At 39.5% G+C, this 18,112-nt stretch overlaps 1 protein-coding gene across 1 annotated transcript in view; it reads left to right on the top strand.

Moving 5' to 3' along the window:
- The window catches only part of KIF26A (kinesin family member 26A), a 100,630-nt gene that overhangs the window by 23,332 nt on the left and 59,186 nt on the right, over window positions 1-18,112 (top strand). The window contains exon 3 of the mRNA XM_054161774.1: window positions 10,440-10,940. Within this exon, the coding sequence (XP_054017749.1) occupies window positions 10,440-10,940 (501 nt within the window). The remainder of the gene's footprint in view (window positions 1-10,439; window positions 10,941-18,112) is intronic.

Here is an 18,112-nt window from a genome sequence, read left to right as displayed (position 1 = left end):
CTGTCATTTGTGTGTGTGTCTGCAGGAAAGCATCACTTGTTACTCTTGAAAACCTGATAGAAATGTCTTGGGGTCAGAGGAGCAACAGGTTTAATGAGAATTTTTTTTCTGAGGATTGTGTGAAATGCGTTGATAGAAGAACCTCTAGAAAGATCTGGACATGTGTCTCTGTGGAGAGATGTGGATTCATCCTTCTCATGCCAGCCTGTTACAAACATTTCTGATGTACCATCAGCAGCCTTGAGATGTCTTCCAGTTGTAATCTGGAGTGACTAGTTTGCATTCCTTCCCAGCTCCTTTCAGTGGGCTTTGCAATGAGGTTTTTTTGAACCTTTGCAGACAGCCTAGTTATAGTAATGCAACTAGTACTCTCTGATTTTTTTATTTTGTGTGTGTGTGTTTGTTTTTTTGTGCTGTTTGTTTCTTCAGTTCTTATTTCTGAGATTTTAATCAGTCTTGATTACTGTGCTTATTTCCAGGATATTATGGTGTGGTCGTTTGAGGCTGTGCCTTTAAGAACAAACACTGCTGGAACACACTGGCTAATGTTTGAACAAACACTGCTGGAACACACTGGCTAATGTTTTTGGTACTAGAACCAAAACATTCTGATATTCTAAACGAATTTCATTGGTTGATAAACAAAAATTCAGCTTTAGATTGTGAAGCGGTTGGAAAATTTTTTCCTCAGTTCAGTTCAGTTCGGTTTGGGAGTTGGGGGAGTTTGGTGTTTCAGCCTGTTCTCCCTGCCTGCTTCTTCTGCGAACTGCTGGACTTGGCCTTCAGATAAGCAAACACTAATCCTGCATGGGCTTTTGAAGCTTGCTAACAACTCTTTTCCTTAGTAACTTGCCTTTCTCTCTCTCTAACCCCTTTTTGGGGAAAAAGGGAGGTAAGGGGGGGAGAGAGGGGGTTCCAAAGAGGGGATCCCTCCCTGAGGGAGGGATTTTTGTTGTGTTATTTGTCTTTGCTGTGTATTTCTGTGTATATATTGTAAATACCTATATATATTGTGTTATATATAACCTGCTTTCCATATATGCTTGTAAATATATAGCTTTTGCTCTTCGACTGAGTTAGCTGTGGTTTCTTACTCTGTGGAGGAGGGAGAGCTAAGCCCTCTCTCAACCTACCACATATGGACAGATGGGAGTGGTTTGACTTCCATCATCTAATTTGGATTCCTGATATTACCTCCTGGACCTGTAGAGAATGAAATATATCAAATATGTATCTTTTAGCTTTAAGGGTAGATTGAAAGTGGAATATATAGCTAGTATAGTTTTGGGTTTCATGATGATGGGCAAAAGAATAATTATTCAGGGAGGCATGAAATTAATACAGGAATGCTGCAAGATGGAAAACTTATTGGTAGCCTAGGTTCTTAAAAAGTTATCTAAGGAGAATAGCATTTTGAAGTGTATATTCCTTGTCTGTCTGTGTCACTTGAACCCAAACAACCAGTGTGTTTGAAGAGGTGTTACTCATCTTTCCAAAACTAGGACCATAAGAAGGTGGGGCTGGAAAAAGATCTTCAGATCTTAAAAAAACTTCCTCCACTGAAATAGGATCACACATCTCTTGATCACTTCTCATGGCTCTTTTTCACCTGCTCTTCAGAACTTGTCATGAAAAATTAGATTTCTCAACATCATTTTTGTAGCACTTAACCACTCACCTTTGCTGAAAAGTGGCTTGATTTCTTGCCTTTCCCAAGTGGATACAGAAGGTAGTTGTTCACCGTGTCTCTTTGTTGCTACTTTTGGCATACTGAAGGATTTTGCTCAGTTTTCTGTCTTCTAAACTAAATAAACTGCTGAACTTCCCACAACATTTGTGTTTTCTAAACTGCTTTTTGTCCTGTAGACACTCCTCAAATGGTCTGTTTGAATCTACTGTTTATATGGCTGAGATCATACTTCACTCTAATGAAATCTGATTGGAGGATCACTTGATTCTTTGGGCAGTGTCCCCTACCAGCACATGTCCCTTAGGATCTGTGTATTTATCTTTTCTTTCTAATTCAAGATGAGAATAGCAGAATGAGGTCAATTATTCTATGCACCAGCATCTTAACTGAAAGGGACAACTGTGGATCTTACTTCTATCCAGGTTCAGAGATACTGTAGGTTCCAGGACCCCAGTTTCCAACAGGTAGCTGATGGCAAATTTGTGAATTTGCTTGCTGAAGCTCCTCTGATGAAGTGTGGCATTATAAAAAACCACTCAAGGATCCACTTTAAAGAGCTGCTGTGCGATGAACAGATTGGAGAGGGAGGTGGTGTCTCACATGTGCCACCTAGTAAGCAAAGGAACTAGAGCAAACTCTTCAGGCAGTATGTGGTCTGCTTGTGGTGGGCAAGTTTTAAATACATTTCATCATTTATTTTATGTTCATTGCTCCTTTGAGTTGATTAAGTTCCAACAAGGAGGACGAGGCAAAATTCTAAACTGCCATAGTACTGCTTAAAGTTCTATATAAACCCGAATTTTTTCAGCCAACAGGTCAACTTCTGTTGAAGCACTTAAACTGATGCAGTGGCAGTTTAATTATGGTGGAGAAGCTTAATCCTCTCTGTTTCTGGAGACAGACTGCTTAGTGTGGTAACTGTGCACTCTATGCAATGATATGTAGCTTGCGCAATGGCCAGCCCTTTGGTTGTGAAAGCTAAATCGTTTCTGTATGGTCCTTCAGTATTCATTTGCAAACAAATAATTGATATATGAGTGAGTGAAAGACATTTAAGAGGGTGGGATCCAATGCCAAGCACTGATTTTCATAGTTGATTTTAAACCTGCATTATGCTAATAAAGTTCATTTGGAAAATGTGCTGCTAAACATTCTTCTAATTGGATTCAGATGGTTGGACTGAAACACTTGTAGGGTTTGTACACAGATGTCTGGAGTGGTCTAAGCACTTTTTTTCCCTATCTGGTTTTTCTAAACCAGAGTTGATTTCACTGCGGCTGGTGTCCAGACGTTCTTGAACTCACTCATTAGAGGCCTATCTGAAACAAACAGGCACAGCTCTAGTGGGACAAATGCAGTTATGATCATTTAAACATGCTGAAGATCTCATCTGGGGCAGGCATGACTCTTCCACTCCATCAGGCTCTCTGGGCTGGGTTGCTGGTCTCTGGCCAGAGTTCATCAGTGAAGAAGTCTATCTCACAAGGCTTACTGTTGCAATTTGTCATTCTGGAAACATGGGATAATGCCTAAATAATTGTAATAGCAGAAACTTGTTTGTTTGTTTGTTTGTTTTCAATAAAATGATACCAAGAGTTGATGTTTCTGAGGTGTTTTGACAAGGCAGAATATTTTTGGTGTAGTGGTGCTGTGCTCTGATTTTCATCCCTATGCTGAAATTCATAACTACCTTATTATCCAAGCAGCCTGACTGGACTCAAACTGTATGTAGAGTAGGTAGCATTCAGTGTGATGAAGGTATTGGGAAGCATCAGTTTCCCAAGTAGTTACTCTAACACATAATAAGCACAACATAAGCACTCAGTTTGCTTTTAAGACAAAGGAGAAGTTGTGACTTTTTAATGCAGTCTAATAAGCAGAGTTTCTGTAATCTGACACACCATGCTCATAGACCAAACAAAATTTACTCTTTAATTTCAAGGAAGAAACAATTAAGGATGAAAACATATTTATATTTGATTTAAACCTGTCTAATTTCTATCAAATATTTTGTCTGAATTTCTGAAAGGTGACTTTGTCTAAGTGTCTATTTCTGAAAGTAACAGTTAAACAGAGGCTTTTCTGACACCAAAATATTGAGTGGTGCTGGGTATGAAACCATTTCCCAAACACTTGGCTGTTGTTCGAAATGATAATACTTTAATGAAGCATTATTTATGTATTTATTTTAAAAGAGACATTAAAGAAAGGACACAGTGGGTGTTGGAAGGTGGTGCCTTGGTATGAACAAAATCAGTACTGAATTTGCATTGTGAAGTTACATTAAGCCACAGACCCAAGAGGGAAAATTAAAGGATTACTTAAAACCAACAATAAACATGCAAATTAGAAGTCATCATTTTTAAATGAAGTAATACACTATTAAAAATAAGCAGAAAATTACAGACTAGTTTGGATGTGTGGTTTATAGAATACACCAAATGTTAAAATTGAATGAAATTAAGAAAAACATTTTCCTAAGGAAAGTAAAATATCTGCCTAATTAGATCGTAAAGAAAGGAGATTAAAAGTAATATTTTGTGATACAGTAATTACTGTTTTTCAGAAGTAGTCAGGTTCCTGTGTGTTGATCTAAATTTAACTGTGATAGCAGGTCTCTTTAGGGTCTTTTGTTTTGTTTGTGTCTTTAATTATTTTAAATCACAACCATTGCATTGACTACACTGCACGGCTGTTTGCTCCGATACTTTGCCAACTCATGGAGGCAAATCTGGGAGATCAGTTCATACCCTCCGGTTCTGTGAGGTTAAAAGCCAACTCATTGCAGGGGACTATATAGCAAGATAACAGGAAAGGCGGCTGAAACCATTGGGAGGTGGGTTGAGGTGCTGATGGGAGCCTGAGATGTAAATAAACCAGATTGCTCTCATTTCCTCTTTCCACTGTATTATGCATTCCAATAGCACTATTCATCTTTATGACAGACACCTAGTGCTTTAACTTTACTGCGGGCCACTGAAGTACATTAAAGTGGGCAGGAAATGGAAATAAATAGAGTTCAGTGGAGGCTGCAGAATAACTAAACATACCACAGTCACTTTTAGTGTGGGGTCATGCGTTTTTTAGCAGATTTATTGTATTGCCTGACTTTTGTTTGAAAGATGGGGGCTATTTAAAAGAGATTCAGTATACTTATAAAATAAGTAAGAAAATGTTCTTAGATATTTTTATTTTACTTTTCAAATGCTTGGGGATGCCAAAGATGAAAATAAATTGGGTTGAGTCCCAGCTGGATAGAGTCAGTGGGATATGACTGTGCGCTACCTGAGGTTGTTGTTAGAAACAGAATAATGGGATTGAAGATTTGAAGAAGTCTTGCTCCAGATAGCATAGGGGGAGGACCATTGGGTTAAATTCATCTTCCCCCTAAAGTCAGTGAAGCATTTGGGTAGAGAGGCTGGCTGAAATTTGACCTTACAAATGCCTCTTTTTTTTTTTTTTTTAAAGTCCATATGTGTTCTTATCACTTCGGAAATGTGGATTACTCTCCTGCTTATTCAGAGGGCTGTTTTCAAGGACAGCAGTGTTACACTGGAAGTTCCAGATACCCTTAATCCTCGGGAGATGGGACTTCTGGTGAATTCTGGTTTTGTGAAAGCTTTGTGTGTTTGTTTTGCCTCGATTGTTTATATTCTGATAAGATTAGGTCAGTAAATGAAAGAATTCACAACATGAGTTACTTGAAGACTTAACACTCATAGTTTCACTCCCTTGACATAGCTACTTGGAACCTTTTCTTATACAAAACCCCAAAACTAACCACTCACACATTTTTTTTTCCCTTGATTGCATTGAGCAGTCTCTGGTTTTGCTGAGCATAGTGTTCTCCTTTTCTTATTTTTCCCCCCCTGCCTGACTGCCATATAGTTGAAAGGAAGCATCAGACTTCAAAGTATTTGTTTATATGAAAGATACTAGTGGATATTTCACAATGTCATGTAAAATAAAAAACTAATTTGTAAGCAGCGTGGGAGAAATCTGGAAAGATAATTAAGATAAAAGAAATAATTAACATTGATTCTTTTCCACTGGGAAAGTACATTCCTTTCTCCCAAAACATCCTTTAAAAACGTCGTTTACCCAGGTCTGCATTTAAGTATATATTTCAGTGTAACAGTCAGTGTTTCTTCTTTCTTTTTAATTATCTTTATATCAAGAATTTAATTCAAGATACTCCTCCAGATACACTTGTGTTGCAGGAACTAGTGCCAGGCAGAACTGCAAGTAATTACTGGGGATGGTTGTTGGCAATTTGACTTTTCATCATTTGTTCGTCATCGTTTGTTCACACTTTGTGGATAGTTCCTTGCTGAAAGGATTAGGTTACAGATGGGTGGGTATTACTCCAGGGACTTCTTAAGTGAGAATCCAGATGCTTGGCTGCATCCACGCCTCTTGGTTAGTTTGGGAGTTACAAGTCAGTAGCTGCAGGTAAGATTTAAAGCTTGTATCTATTTTTTTCTCTTCAGCAATGTCAAAAGCTCTCCATTGCTCTGTGTTAACTAAACTAACGATCTAACTGCAAACTTCAAATACTTAAGAAATTACAGATTGAGCTAAAATTTCAAAACATTCTAATTTTTTAAGTGCAGTGTCACTGACAGACTGCTTGAGGTTTTCAAAAGAGTTCATCAAGGTCATCTGGTATTGCATTCTTTTGAAAACTTGGCTATGATTTTGGTGCTTAAGCCGTAACAGGGCTTTTCAGTTGATGGCCTTTGGTCACATCTCAGCAGTTTGAGCATGTCTGTAGTTTCAAGGGCAACAGTTTCAGGACATAGTATCTTACAGTTGTGAGATGCGAGTTCTGTTTGTGCCCTACAATGCAGCACATTGGTGTTATCTGTATACTTGAAACCCTGCATGGTCCTCACTGGATTTCATGGAGAGGCATCAGCAGTGGAGGTACACATCTGAGAGGGAAACACAAAGTAAAATTATTCCTTCTGTCTTTCTTTCTGTTAGCTGTTACTGGATGTGTTTTCAAATATGAGCTATTTTTCCCTACTTCTAGTTTCAGAGAGAGTCTGAAGGCAAACTCCGGGCTAAATGCAGCTGGTGTTGATTTAAGTGAAGACTTTGCCTTGTGTTCTAGTTGGAGCACAGTCTTGGTTTCCCATGTTTAGCATCCTGCCTGGTAGAGCTTGGAAGGACTTGCAGACCACGTCCATGTGCTGTTCCTCACACTGGGCAGTTTGCATGTGTGTGTTTAATCTCCCAGCAGCAGTTTGCAAGCTTGCTTGTGTCTGTAAGAACCACTTGCTGAAAAACAGTGGTTAATTCAGGTGCTTCAGAAAATTCTTGCTCATAGAAGTATGTGTAATTACTTTGTGCCTTGACCTCACTGGGGACTGCTGGGCTCCCCAGTGCGGTGGTCCCTAGTGAGACCATGTATTTCACCCTTCCAATACTCGCTGGTGTTTGAATGTCTGAAAGTTGTAAGCAAAAGTTAACAGATAGAGGCTGAAATTAGGGTTTTGGTTTCTGTAGTGGGAGGGGAAGCTGTGAGTTTTATAGCATCACATATTTTGCTTATCCTGCTGGTTCAGAAGGCAAGAACAGCATTTGGAAAGTAGGTGTGATAAAGACAGTGTAGTTTATTTATGCTGTGCAGGAGCAAAAGGAGTCATCTTTGTAGCACAGCAGACAAAATTGTATGTTTATTTTTTGTGCCAATTCCCCCAGCAACTTGCACACTCCTTTGTCTGCCTTGCCTCTCTGCCCGCAGAGCTGCAAGAAGGGTGGCTTTAACTGTTTCACCCCTCCCATGTGAGCACCTAACACATTTGGCGGCTCAAGTTTTATTTCTTCCCTCTGTAAAACATAAGAGTGTAACTTCCACTCCCGTCTTGTTAGGGCATGAGCTGCTGAAGCCGGGGCTCCCTGGGACCAGACATTGTCACCAGGTAGTAAAACCTCTTTAATGGGGTGGCTTAACTTTTAAGTCATGGTTAATGTTTTTAACAGTAACTTGTGTTTCCTCTGCCCTTCACGCCCAACCATTAGCCAGGTGTTTTTGTTGCACAGAATGGAAAAATGAAAGTAATTTACCAGTACAGCTGAGCCCTTGGTGAGGGGCTGCAGGACGATGGCTGCTGATGCAAGCTGGGGACCACAGAGGCTGGACAAGTGGGTTAAAAGGCTCCTTGTAAATGCTTGGCAAGCTTTGAGCACTGAAAGTGAGATGGCTCTATAAATACATACATATATATAAGCTATACATAAATTAAAAGCTTTAAATTTGGCATGCTGTGTGCTTACATGCTTTACTCTATGTAATTTTCTAAATAAATAAAATTTCAAATTTTTTGTGGTTCCTCCCTTTAATATGGCATCCACTTGATTTCCTTGTAACTGCAGGACAGGCCTGACTCTGATCTGCCTTACACTCTGAACTGTGTTTATGGAGCTAGAATTGGGGTCATTAATTTTCTTTACATCAAAAGAAGTAGTTTCTTTTAAATGAGAAGCTTGTTTCACCTAGTAATTCGCTTTAATTGCTTATTTGAAACTTTTGACATTTGATAGCAATTTAAACATTGCCAGATGAGACTCATGCAGTTGGGACCTGCAGGTGCTTCCTTGTGTGCCCAACGCGGATCAAAGGAGTGAGCCCAGGGATGTGCCTGGCTGCAGATGGGGCACCCAGTATTGGAAGGCGCTGTTTGCTGAGGCTGTTTGAATAGAGGCTGTGTGTCAGCCTCGACAAGAATTTGCTCAGAGGGCTCCCCTTGGAAAGGCTTCTGCAGAGTCAGTGCTGTTTGTTTTTCTTGGGAGATTGACTGTGTGGCCTTTGTTTTGCCTGAGGCATAATAGTGCTTGCAGCATGGAGTCTGTATGGTTTTTAAGTCTAACTAACCAATAGCACTTTCTGCTGAAGGGTCAGGAAAAAAGTTTCTAAAATGTTAATTAATTTTTTTTCCCCTGACTAATATCTGTTAATTTAATATTCTTCTCTTCTGGGAGGTTTGGAAGGGAAGAATTTTTTTGTTCATGAGGGTGAGCAAATGGTGCAGCTTCAAAAGCGTTTTTTACTGGGATCTAAACCTCAATAAAGAGGAGACAAAAATGTCTTTTCACTTCTAATTTTGTAAACTGGTCATTAACATGAATGCAATTTATTGTTCAGTCAGCAGCAGGAGGAGCTTTCTTTAACCTGAAAAGTATTTTAATTTTTGTTTTAAGTCAGTAAATAAACAATAATTTAGATTATTGCAGAAAGAGCAACTTTTGTTAATGGGTTTTGGCTGTGGGATGGTGTGATATTAGATACGCTCACAAGAGTTTCAGTCGGCTCTGTGTTTTGTAAAACAGATTAGAAACTATTGCAGGAGTAGTCCAGCAGCTGATAGTGAGATAAATTCTGTGCTACTCCTGCTGCAGAAGTTAGGCATTGTTTTAGGTCTTTCTGAATTCAGAGCAAAGAGAAATAGCACAGCTGAAAAAGAACGAGCAAAGCCAAAGTATGGTGCTAAGACTTCATGAAAGAGTTTTATTGATGTGCCTTGTAATTAGAGCCAGAATTAGTTTTCTAATAGGACACTCATTTCCTAGAGAGTGATTTCAACTTGGCATAAAATAATACATTTTAAAAAATGAGTACCAATCTGGGGATACCCCAGCATATGTTGGATGGCTGACTCACTAGCTTTTCATGCCCTCATTATTAACAAGCAAATTAAATATTTTCACTTAAAATAATTATACAAACAGACCTTTGGCTGCTCTGTGATTTCATTAAAACCTTAATTGTTTAGAGAGCTCGAGAGTGTGTGAAGTTGGGTCAGTTTTACTGCATGGCATTAGTCTTAAATTTACAACAGGGGCTGGATTTGATCTCTTGACTAATCTTTACAGTAACAGGCTTGGGACGGAAAGGTGTTTGTGTGTTTTAGGAGACAGGTAACTCTGTCTCTGAAATGGAAACACAGAGCTGGGTTTTAAAATGCCTGGGCAGCCTTAAATTGGACTAGTGAGGGGGAAGGGGTAAAAATTGCCCTGTGGAAGCAAAATAGGTGTTGCGTCTAAATCAGCTTCTTAAGTGTAGACATTGTCACGCCTTCACACATGGTTGTAGACTCAAATCTATTTCTCATCAAGGCAACTGTACCGTAAGGGAATATTGTGGCCATCTGAGTTGGAAAGATCAGAAATAACGGCCCTTGCTAGCAGAGGAGCTAGCTGTGGGCAGCACCATATAAACTGCCTTTTTATGCCACTTGATTAATCATTTCTGAGAGCGAGGACAACAGAACATTTAGCAGGACACACGCTAATGTTTTGAAGTACTTTAAAGTCTAATTTTCTTGGGCTTAAGGTGATGGTATGCCTTTGAAACACATTATGATATTTTCAGGTTCAACATCTCAGCTAACATTGTTCCTGAGCATGGGAAACACAGGCACATTAGATGTCTCCAAAGGAGAGTTAATTAGAAAAATCAGTATTTATCAAGTACACCACAGCTTCACTGTTTAATTCTGATGGTGATTTTCATGCTGGTTCTAATACAAATGAATTCACTTACAGTTTATTAATCTGCTGTGACCTGTGAGTCTTCTAGGATATCTGGGAGGATGAAAGGCAGAGAATTATCAGAACAGATTTAAAGTGCTTCTGTGGGTGGAGAGCAAATCACAAAGAACTATTCTTTCTTTTTTCCATACTTTCCTCCTTTCTTAATTATCATAACCTGGTATGTTTTTTCTCCCTTTTCCCCCTTCTTTAGGACCCACGATTATCAGCTTTAATTTTTGACAAGCTTCAAGTGCCTGAGTATTTACAGAAAAACAGGAATGAAGGAGAGAGCAGATGTGAAACTTGTGCCACTCACTTGAATCAGCTGAAGCAGGAAGCCATTCAGATGATGCACACCCTTAATCAAACCAGCTACCTAGAAATGCCTGACCTCCCACCCAGTGCTGGGGCAGCGACCAGTGTGGTACCCAGGATGGTCACTGTCTCTTCCCAGAGAGACCTGCCACTCATTGCTGGGCCAGTGGGCAGGCAGCCTGGAAAATCAACAAAACTCTTCTCTGGAGCAGAGAGGAAGAAGGGACTTGGATGGTCTCAAGGCTCAAGTGGTTTTCCGAACTCCAGCGTTCAAGTCACAGTGGCCCCCAGTGGCCTCAGCGGTGCTCTGAGCTCCGTCACCATTCAAGCTCAGCAGTACCTTGAGGGCATGTGGAGTATCTCCAGAGTAAACAGCTTCCTGCCTCAGGCTTGTCTAGTAAGTAGTAATTCAGATGCTTGAGTTTTGTTTACATGTGTGGATATACAAAGAAATAAAATTTTAGGTGTATACATATTTATGTTAGAAATGATCAGCTAATAGTATTCTAAACCATGTTTCAAGAGATGAAGAGCTGAGAAGAGCTTTAAATGATGTTCTGTCAGATGTCAAAAGGACTTTGCTTTCTTTCCTCAGATGATTTTGCATTTATTTTAGCTTCACGTACGCAGCTGATGCTATTTGGTTGTCACATACCTAGTGACCTGTTTAGAAAAACATAGAAGGCCAAGTCTCTGAAATTTTGGGACCTCCACTGGATTATATCAAAGATGAGCTCAACCTTCAAGTCTAGCACTGAACTTCTAAGGCTGTGTTCAGTTCAGCAGGTGCTGTTGATAGACTGTGATGGGGAGCATTAATTTTCAGATTAGGTGTGCTGTAAAACAGTTTGCTGTAAAGGAGGGTGTTCAGAAGGTGGCTGCAGAGCCACGTGCCTGTAAATGTCATTGCACTTGGATTTTAAGCATTGATGTTGGTTTCCTGTGTTCTCTGTGTATTTTAACAACTCTTGCAGGAAAGGAAAAAGATGTGTAGAGGTACATATTACCTTTTAAAACCAAGTTAATTACAGATTGTAACCATCTATGGAACTGTGTTAAGAAGAATGAGGTAGTGACTGATTTTGACTAAGACTTATTCCTGAACCATTTTCACATGTTAGTGAACAGGGAAGTTTGACTAATGATGAAATGTGCATGATTTTTACTTAAAGGCATTGTAGTAGGTCTTGCAAGACCAGGTATGTTGGTACTAAACACATTTAAATGTAACATAATGCCTTATATGCTGTTGTATATAAACACTACCTAATATTGCTTGGTAGCTTCAGCCGATTGAGCTCTAAGACCAACAGAGATAAATATTTGGGAGTGTTGCTATGTGGCATTACTTTTGTGGAGTGGCTGTTGTGTTTCTTTCCAGAAAAGGCTTGGAGATGTTTCCTCCCTCCAATGCTTCTCTCTCATATGGACATCTGTGAATACACATACATCCCACCTTTGAGGGGGTCTTTGTTTACACACAGTGAATCTCTATAGATGTCAGACTGCTCTGTGATTATTTTACATTGAGAAAAGGGAAAAAGCCCTGGCCCATTCAGTGCTTGATGGTTTAAGAAACTGCTGTTATGAGTGTTTTTCTCTAAAATGTTGTTCCATGTGTTAGGGATTAATTTGGCCAATGTAAGGCAAATGTTAATACCTTTTAATTGTCTTTTAAATTCAGTGTATATTGCAAAGATGTAGGGGAAAAAACACAAAAGGAAAGATACTGGGTTAAGATGCCTGCACTCTCTGAAAGCAGAAGCATTTCCATTTCTGTGCTTTTTCCTTGTCTGTCCTAATTCTTGTCTTAAATAATTAACTATCAGTCAGCTCCAGATTTCTTCCTGCTTAACGATGCAGACTGATAGATGTGGTTTTCCTTAACCACAGCATTATTTTAAGATAAAACTGAGCTGCCTCATTTAACCCCTGTGAAGAAAAAGTGTGCATATGCAACAGAGCTTAAGTGTGATCTACAAATGTGCAAAGAAACTCAGTATCCTGAAAAATAGTGACCCTTAATGAAAGGACAAGCACTGCTAGACTGTGAGTGTTGGAGGCTGCTTGGATGTGATCCAGTCATCTGTAGTAATATGGTTTTGGTGTTCCATTATCCTGGAGTCACTACAAGCACAGCTTCCAGGCCAAGACATTACCAGGCAAAGATGTTTACTACGTTACACAGCAAAGATATATACTTTTTTAGAAAGCACATGTCACATCTCAATTGGTCATTTTCTACTGGCATGCATGTAATTAAGCCATACAACAGGTCAAAATAACAAAACAATATTTCAACACATCCCACCAAATTCTGCCAAGTCTTTCTCCTCAGTTACAAGATGTTTACATTCTTTTCTAAGTCAAAGATTAAACACAGCCTTCTCTAACTCAAGCAAGGGCAAATCTTCCACTATATTTTCCTTTCTTTCTTTCTCTCAGTTACTGGTAAGGTGTGCTTTCCTAACTCAAGGGCAAAACATAGCTCTTCCAAAGCTATCTGAAAACAACCCTTCTCTTACAGTCATCTGCAAGGACAGTTTATATTTAGAAGTGGTTTTTGGAGAGAAGATAGGCTTTAGGTTTTGGGTTTTTTTTGTAGATCCTGGAAATTGCGTTGTGCATCTCTTCCCATTCTCTGCTAGTCTGAATTCTCCTACTGCCTTTTGTATTATTAAGAGCCTTGTGTCTGATAAAGATGTGTGGGTGGGTAAAGAAGCAAGTGCTTCTCCTGTGCTTTTCCCCAGAGGTACCACAGCTGTCAAAGGAGATAGGATTGGAGGGATTTCAGGAATTAGTTAGCATAGCCCTTGCCTAGGACATCATCCAATGCAGGAAACATTCTTGTCTGATGCTCATCTTGCCTTGTCTTAAAATTTTGTAAATATTTGAGTTCCCTGACTTCTGTAGGTAATAGAGGCTGAACTTCCTTTCCTATTAGAAAATTTGCTTGATTGACTTAAATCAATGGTTTGGGAGATGCTTTTGGCTATTCTTTCTTGAAGCTGGAGTCAGAATTTAGATTTGGGTTAGCCCAGGAGAGTGCTGTGGATGTACATACTTTTAGAGATGTTTGTTTTTAATAACCTTTCCCTCCCATCTTCTTGTGGGGCAAAGCTGGTCCAGCTAGAGGAATTCTAGAGCAAGAAGAGTTGCAATAGAGAGGATGGCATGGAATATACTATTTATTAGCTCTCATATGACTGCATCTTGGAGTCTTCAGTCCCTATTTATGTGAGATACTTGCCAAATTTAGAAGAAAAATGCAGCCCCTTTCCTGGGTAGTTTATATTCTCAGTTATGTTATGAATTAATTTCACCGTTCTGTAAAAACCTGTTTCACTGGGAATCTGTGGTTTTGCATTGTTTTCTTAACAAAGAGGAGTTCTTGAAACAAGCACTGAACTCCCTGGTAGGACACTTACCCAGGTGCTTTACCGCTCAGCAATTTAACTCAGTGCTGCATGTGAAATGAGTGTGATTAATTTTCCAAAGATGGGAAGATGGACATAGATAAAGGCTAGGGCTCATCTCAACTATTTTTAGCTGCCAAAGAGATGAGTGTTTATTCCAAGCTAGTTACTGAGGCTTCCTTTGTAGTTGTGAGAGAGCAACTGGCATCTCTAAGAGGTACTTTGTCCTTCTCATCTTGGCTGTTTGTCTTGGCTTACTTTGTCTGATGAAGGTGCCTGTGGCTTTCTGCTGGTGCTGGCAGAGCCCAGGTGGGTGACGCGGAGCAAACCCTTTCATGGGTGGCTGACACAGGGTGCTGTGTGCCCAGAACCTTGTGGGCATGAAAGTACAACTTATGCCAAACCTCAGGAGACCTCATACCTACAAACACTTCTTCAGGATCCATATTTTTTTATTTGTGGTTAGTTGTAATAATGGCAGTAGTGGAATTGTAGGTGGAGAGAAAAAAATCTAGTCTTCTCATCTCTCTCACCAAACTCACATATATTACCTTGTAATGTCATTTAGGGTTGCAAAAACACTTCTGGCTGAATGGTCAGAATAATAGGACACTGTAAATTTTTAATATATGTTTGGAGTTCAAGTGTGAAAAATCCATTATAGAGATTATAAATTTCTTGAAAAGGAATGTGTTTTGAAAGCATAGGGTGGGTGCTGCTCAATCTGAAATGATAACCATGGGCTGTGGGATGCGTGAAAAGGAACAGAAATTAAAGATCTGGAGAAAGGTCCAGGGAGGAAAGGTTAGAATTAAAACCAAATTGTAAAAGGTGACAATGTAATCAGCTTCTTTATTCAAGTGGCTTGTTGTAAAAAATTACAAAGAATAATCACCAGTGGCAGAGATAAGTAGCCTGACCAGACAGCAAGCACTGTAGAGGGCAGGGAGGTGGCATAACTCCAGGCAAGACAGCTGATTTGTAGTGGACAACTGACAACTGTAATTAATAAATAGTATTATATTTATATTTTTAATTCTAGACCTGACAAGTGAATAAAAGATTACTACTCAAATAAAATATGTTAGCAGTGCTCAGCATTGTACTCAGTTGAAGAGCAAGGGGAGTTTAAGCTTCATAGATGTGTTGGAATCTCTCTGAGAGGTAGAACATTAAAATCACTGAAAATACCTTGTTATACATATTAGAAGTCTCTGCATGTATTGTGGAAAAAGGTCTTACTGTGTGCTTTCAACTTAATGTGTTATCAGTATGCAGTGTTATGTACTGCATAAAAGTGGTAGCCATGCCATGTGTATAAGGAGATCACAGCGAAAGAGAGTTTGTTTTGCAAATCGCATTAGCCATAATGAAATCCTTGCCATACTGTACTTGTAATTTGAATATGTACAAGAGGTACTGGTTATAAGGTAAAACATTGTGGCTCCTTGAAGCTTTACCAGTTTCTAAGCTGCTTAAAAAATATATTGAAAATGCACTATTAGGAAATTTGCAAAGTTGGAGCACTGGAAAATTGAAGGTGACTTAAGTGAAACTTTTAAACCATACATACATAAAATTGTAAATTTATCGAAAGACCAATGTATGTCCCTGAGTGTAGTCCCAAATTTCAGGTTAGGTCTAAATTTATGGCCTGATTCAGTGAGGTTCAGACAGGGAGGGCTCACCCACAGCATGTGAATATACTGTGAAGTTAAAAGGAATTTTGTTTTTGTTTTATATGAAAAATCTCTTTCAGTCACAATTCAAGTTCTCCTGTAGTTCCTAGGAATAAGCCTTTTGCTTTCCCTAATCTAAAGCAGATGGACTCACGTGAGAGTATGTAAGCCTCTGCTGACTTTCCTTAAATCCTCTTTGCCTGTTTATAACAAGGAAGACTTATATTTTGGTTAGAAGATGCAATAAAAAGCTGACTGTGGAAACCAGATGGATGACAAGATTTACTTTCCAGCATTTACTTTTTTACTTGGATAAATGTCATACTAAATGGATTTTAAAATTAATTTAAAAATTCTTTCTTGATAACTTTCTCAGTGACCTTTTATTAATACAATGCATGAAATACATTTTGTAACGAAACAATTAAAATGCAGTGCTTTGACCGTAAATCTTATCTCTGAGACATCTGGATGACTTTCAGCTTTCGGACATTTCTCAGACTCCTTGTATTATAACATCTCAATTCTGCATAAGTCAATAGCAAACCCCAAACCTGTGGTGGGCCCAGGACTGCATAGAGGCTTTTCTGATTTCCATTTAGCTTAAGCGGTGTTGGCACTGCTGCTCTTGTAGAGGAAGTATATAAAGGAAAAGGGGTGGCAAAAAAAAAAAAAAGCTTCAAAGTTAGTGTTGGTCACTCTCTGTAACAAGTCTGAACAGCAGGAGGAAACCTTTTGATCCAAGTTACTAAATGCTTTCTCATACTAATCTAATTTATAGCGCCTATGGAAAAGTTGTTCCTGAAACTTACGTCTTGGCTGGGCAGTAATGCCTTGCATTGCACTTTACTGCCTTAGCAAATGCACAGGGAAGGATGACGCTACTGCTGGCACCACACATTCAGTCAGTGAAACCTTGCCCCAGCAGCCAGGTATCAGACCAGTTTAGAAAGTGTGGATTGGGAAATCGGTCTTAAACATGTTTTGTTGCTAAGGTCTTCATGCTTGTTTTGTTGTAGATTGCCCCCAGTGTAGGATGCTGAAGGTGAAAATGAGATTACTTTTTAATGTGTTCCCAGAGCGACTTAAGAATCATCTTAAGAGTTGACAGAAAGGGTAGAATAGAATAGAATTAAACAGGTTAGAAAAGACCTTTGAGATTACCAAGTCCAACCTATCACCCAACACCATCTAATCGACTAAACTATGGCACTAAGTGCCCCATCCAGTCTCTTCCTAAACACTTCCAGTGGTGGTGACTTGACCACCTCCCTGGGCAGCCCATTCCAATGGCCAATCACTCTTTCTGTGAAGAATTTCTTCCTAACATCCAGCCTAAATCTCCCCTGTCACAGCTTGAGACTGTGTCCTCTTGTTCTGTCACAGATTTTCTGGGAGAAGAGACCAACCCCCACCTGGCTACAACCTCCCTTCAGGTAGTTGTAGACCACAATAAGGTCTCCCCTGAGCCTCCTCTTCTCCAGGCTAAGCAGCCCTAGCTCTCTCAGCCTCTTCTCCTAGGGCTTGTGCTCCAGACCGCTGGCTGCAAGACGGAAATGAGCATTCTTTTACGTGAGGGTGTGGACTGCATCTCTTTATGTTGTGTTTGACACTTTTGCCATAGTATCAGTTTTACAGGTGTGGGACAGGGTAACTCAGCCTCTTTTGTGGCTCAAATTACCACCTGAGAACAGTTCTTTTGATGCTTCATCTCTCTAGGCTATGCAGTTGTTATTACAGCACTCACAGGGAAACAAGTCCGTACTCGCCTTTCCTGGCAATTCAAGTCAAGAAACAATAATAATGGATGTTGGCCCAGACTTCACCTGCACTTGTCAGAGGTAAATTTAAGATGAGAAGACTTTAGAGATTATGTACAAATGATAATCTACTGGATTAACTTTTAGCCCACAGGTCATTCTCTCATCCAGCAAGTGTATTGCACGCTAAAATAAGATAAAAGCTCACCTCATTTTTTTACTCAAAATATGTAAATTTTTGACTCTTTCCTTTAACTAGTTTTTCAGGGATGACCTTTTCTGTTCACTTAGTTCCCTTCAGCTTCTTTTGCTTCTCACTGATCCATTTATGGTGTGCATGTGCTCTACTATGAATTAATTCTCCAAGGAACTGGAGAATTTTGTTTGTTAGTCAATGCAGCCTACACCACACCAGCATTATAAATCACCTTACAGGAAAGGTTCATGTGTTTTTGACTGGAGCTCAGAAATGTCATCCAGCATTTGAGAAAGACTACATGTCTGATGTAGAAGTGCTTTTATGAGGCTGTCGTTGCTCTGCACCAGTGACATTAGTTGTTGAGAGTGGGCTGCAGCTGAACAATGCCCTTTGGTTTCAGAGGTTAATACAGCAGAGAAACCAGAGAAATTCAGATAGAGCTCAGACCTTAGTCATGTGCAGGCTGGTGGAGAGCAAGTTTTCTGCAGTGGTCTCTTTGTGCCACATGGAAGGGA

Source organism: Dryobates pubescens, chromosome 5 (assembly GCF_014839835.1).
Source record: "Dryobates pubescens isolate bDryPub1 chromosome 5, bDryPub1.pri, whole genome shotgun sequence".
NCBI classification, from domain to species: Eukaryota; Metazoa; Chordata; class Aves; order Piciformes; family Picidae; genus Dryobates; species Dryobates pubescens.
Note: the sequence above shows the minus strand (reverse complement) of the source record. Positions and strands in the feature narration are given on the sequence as shown.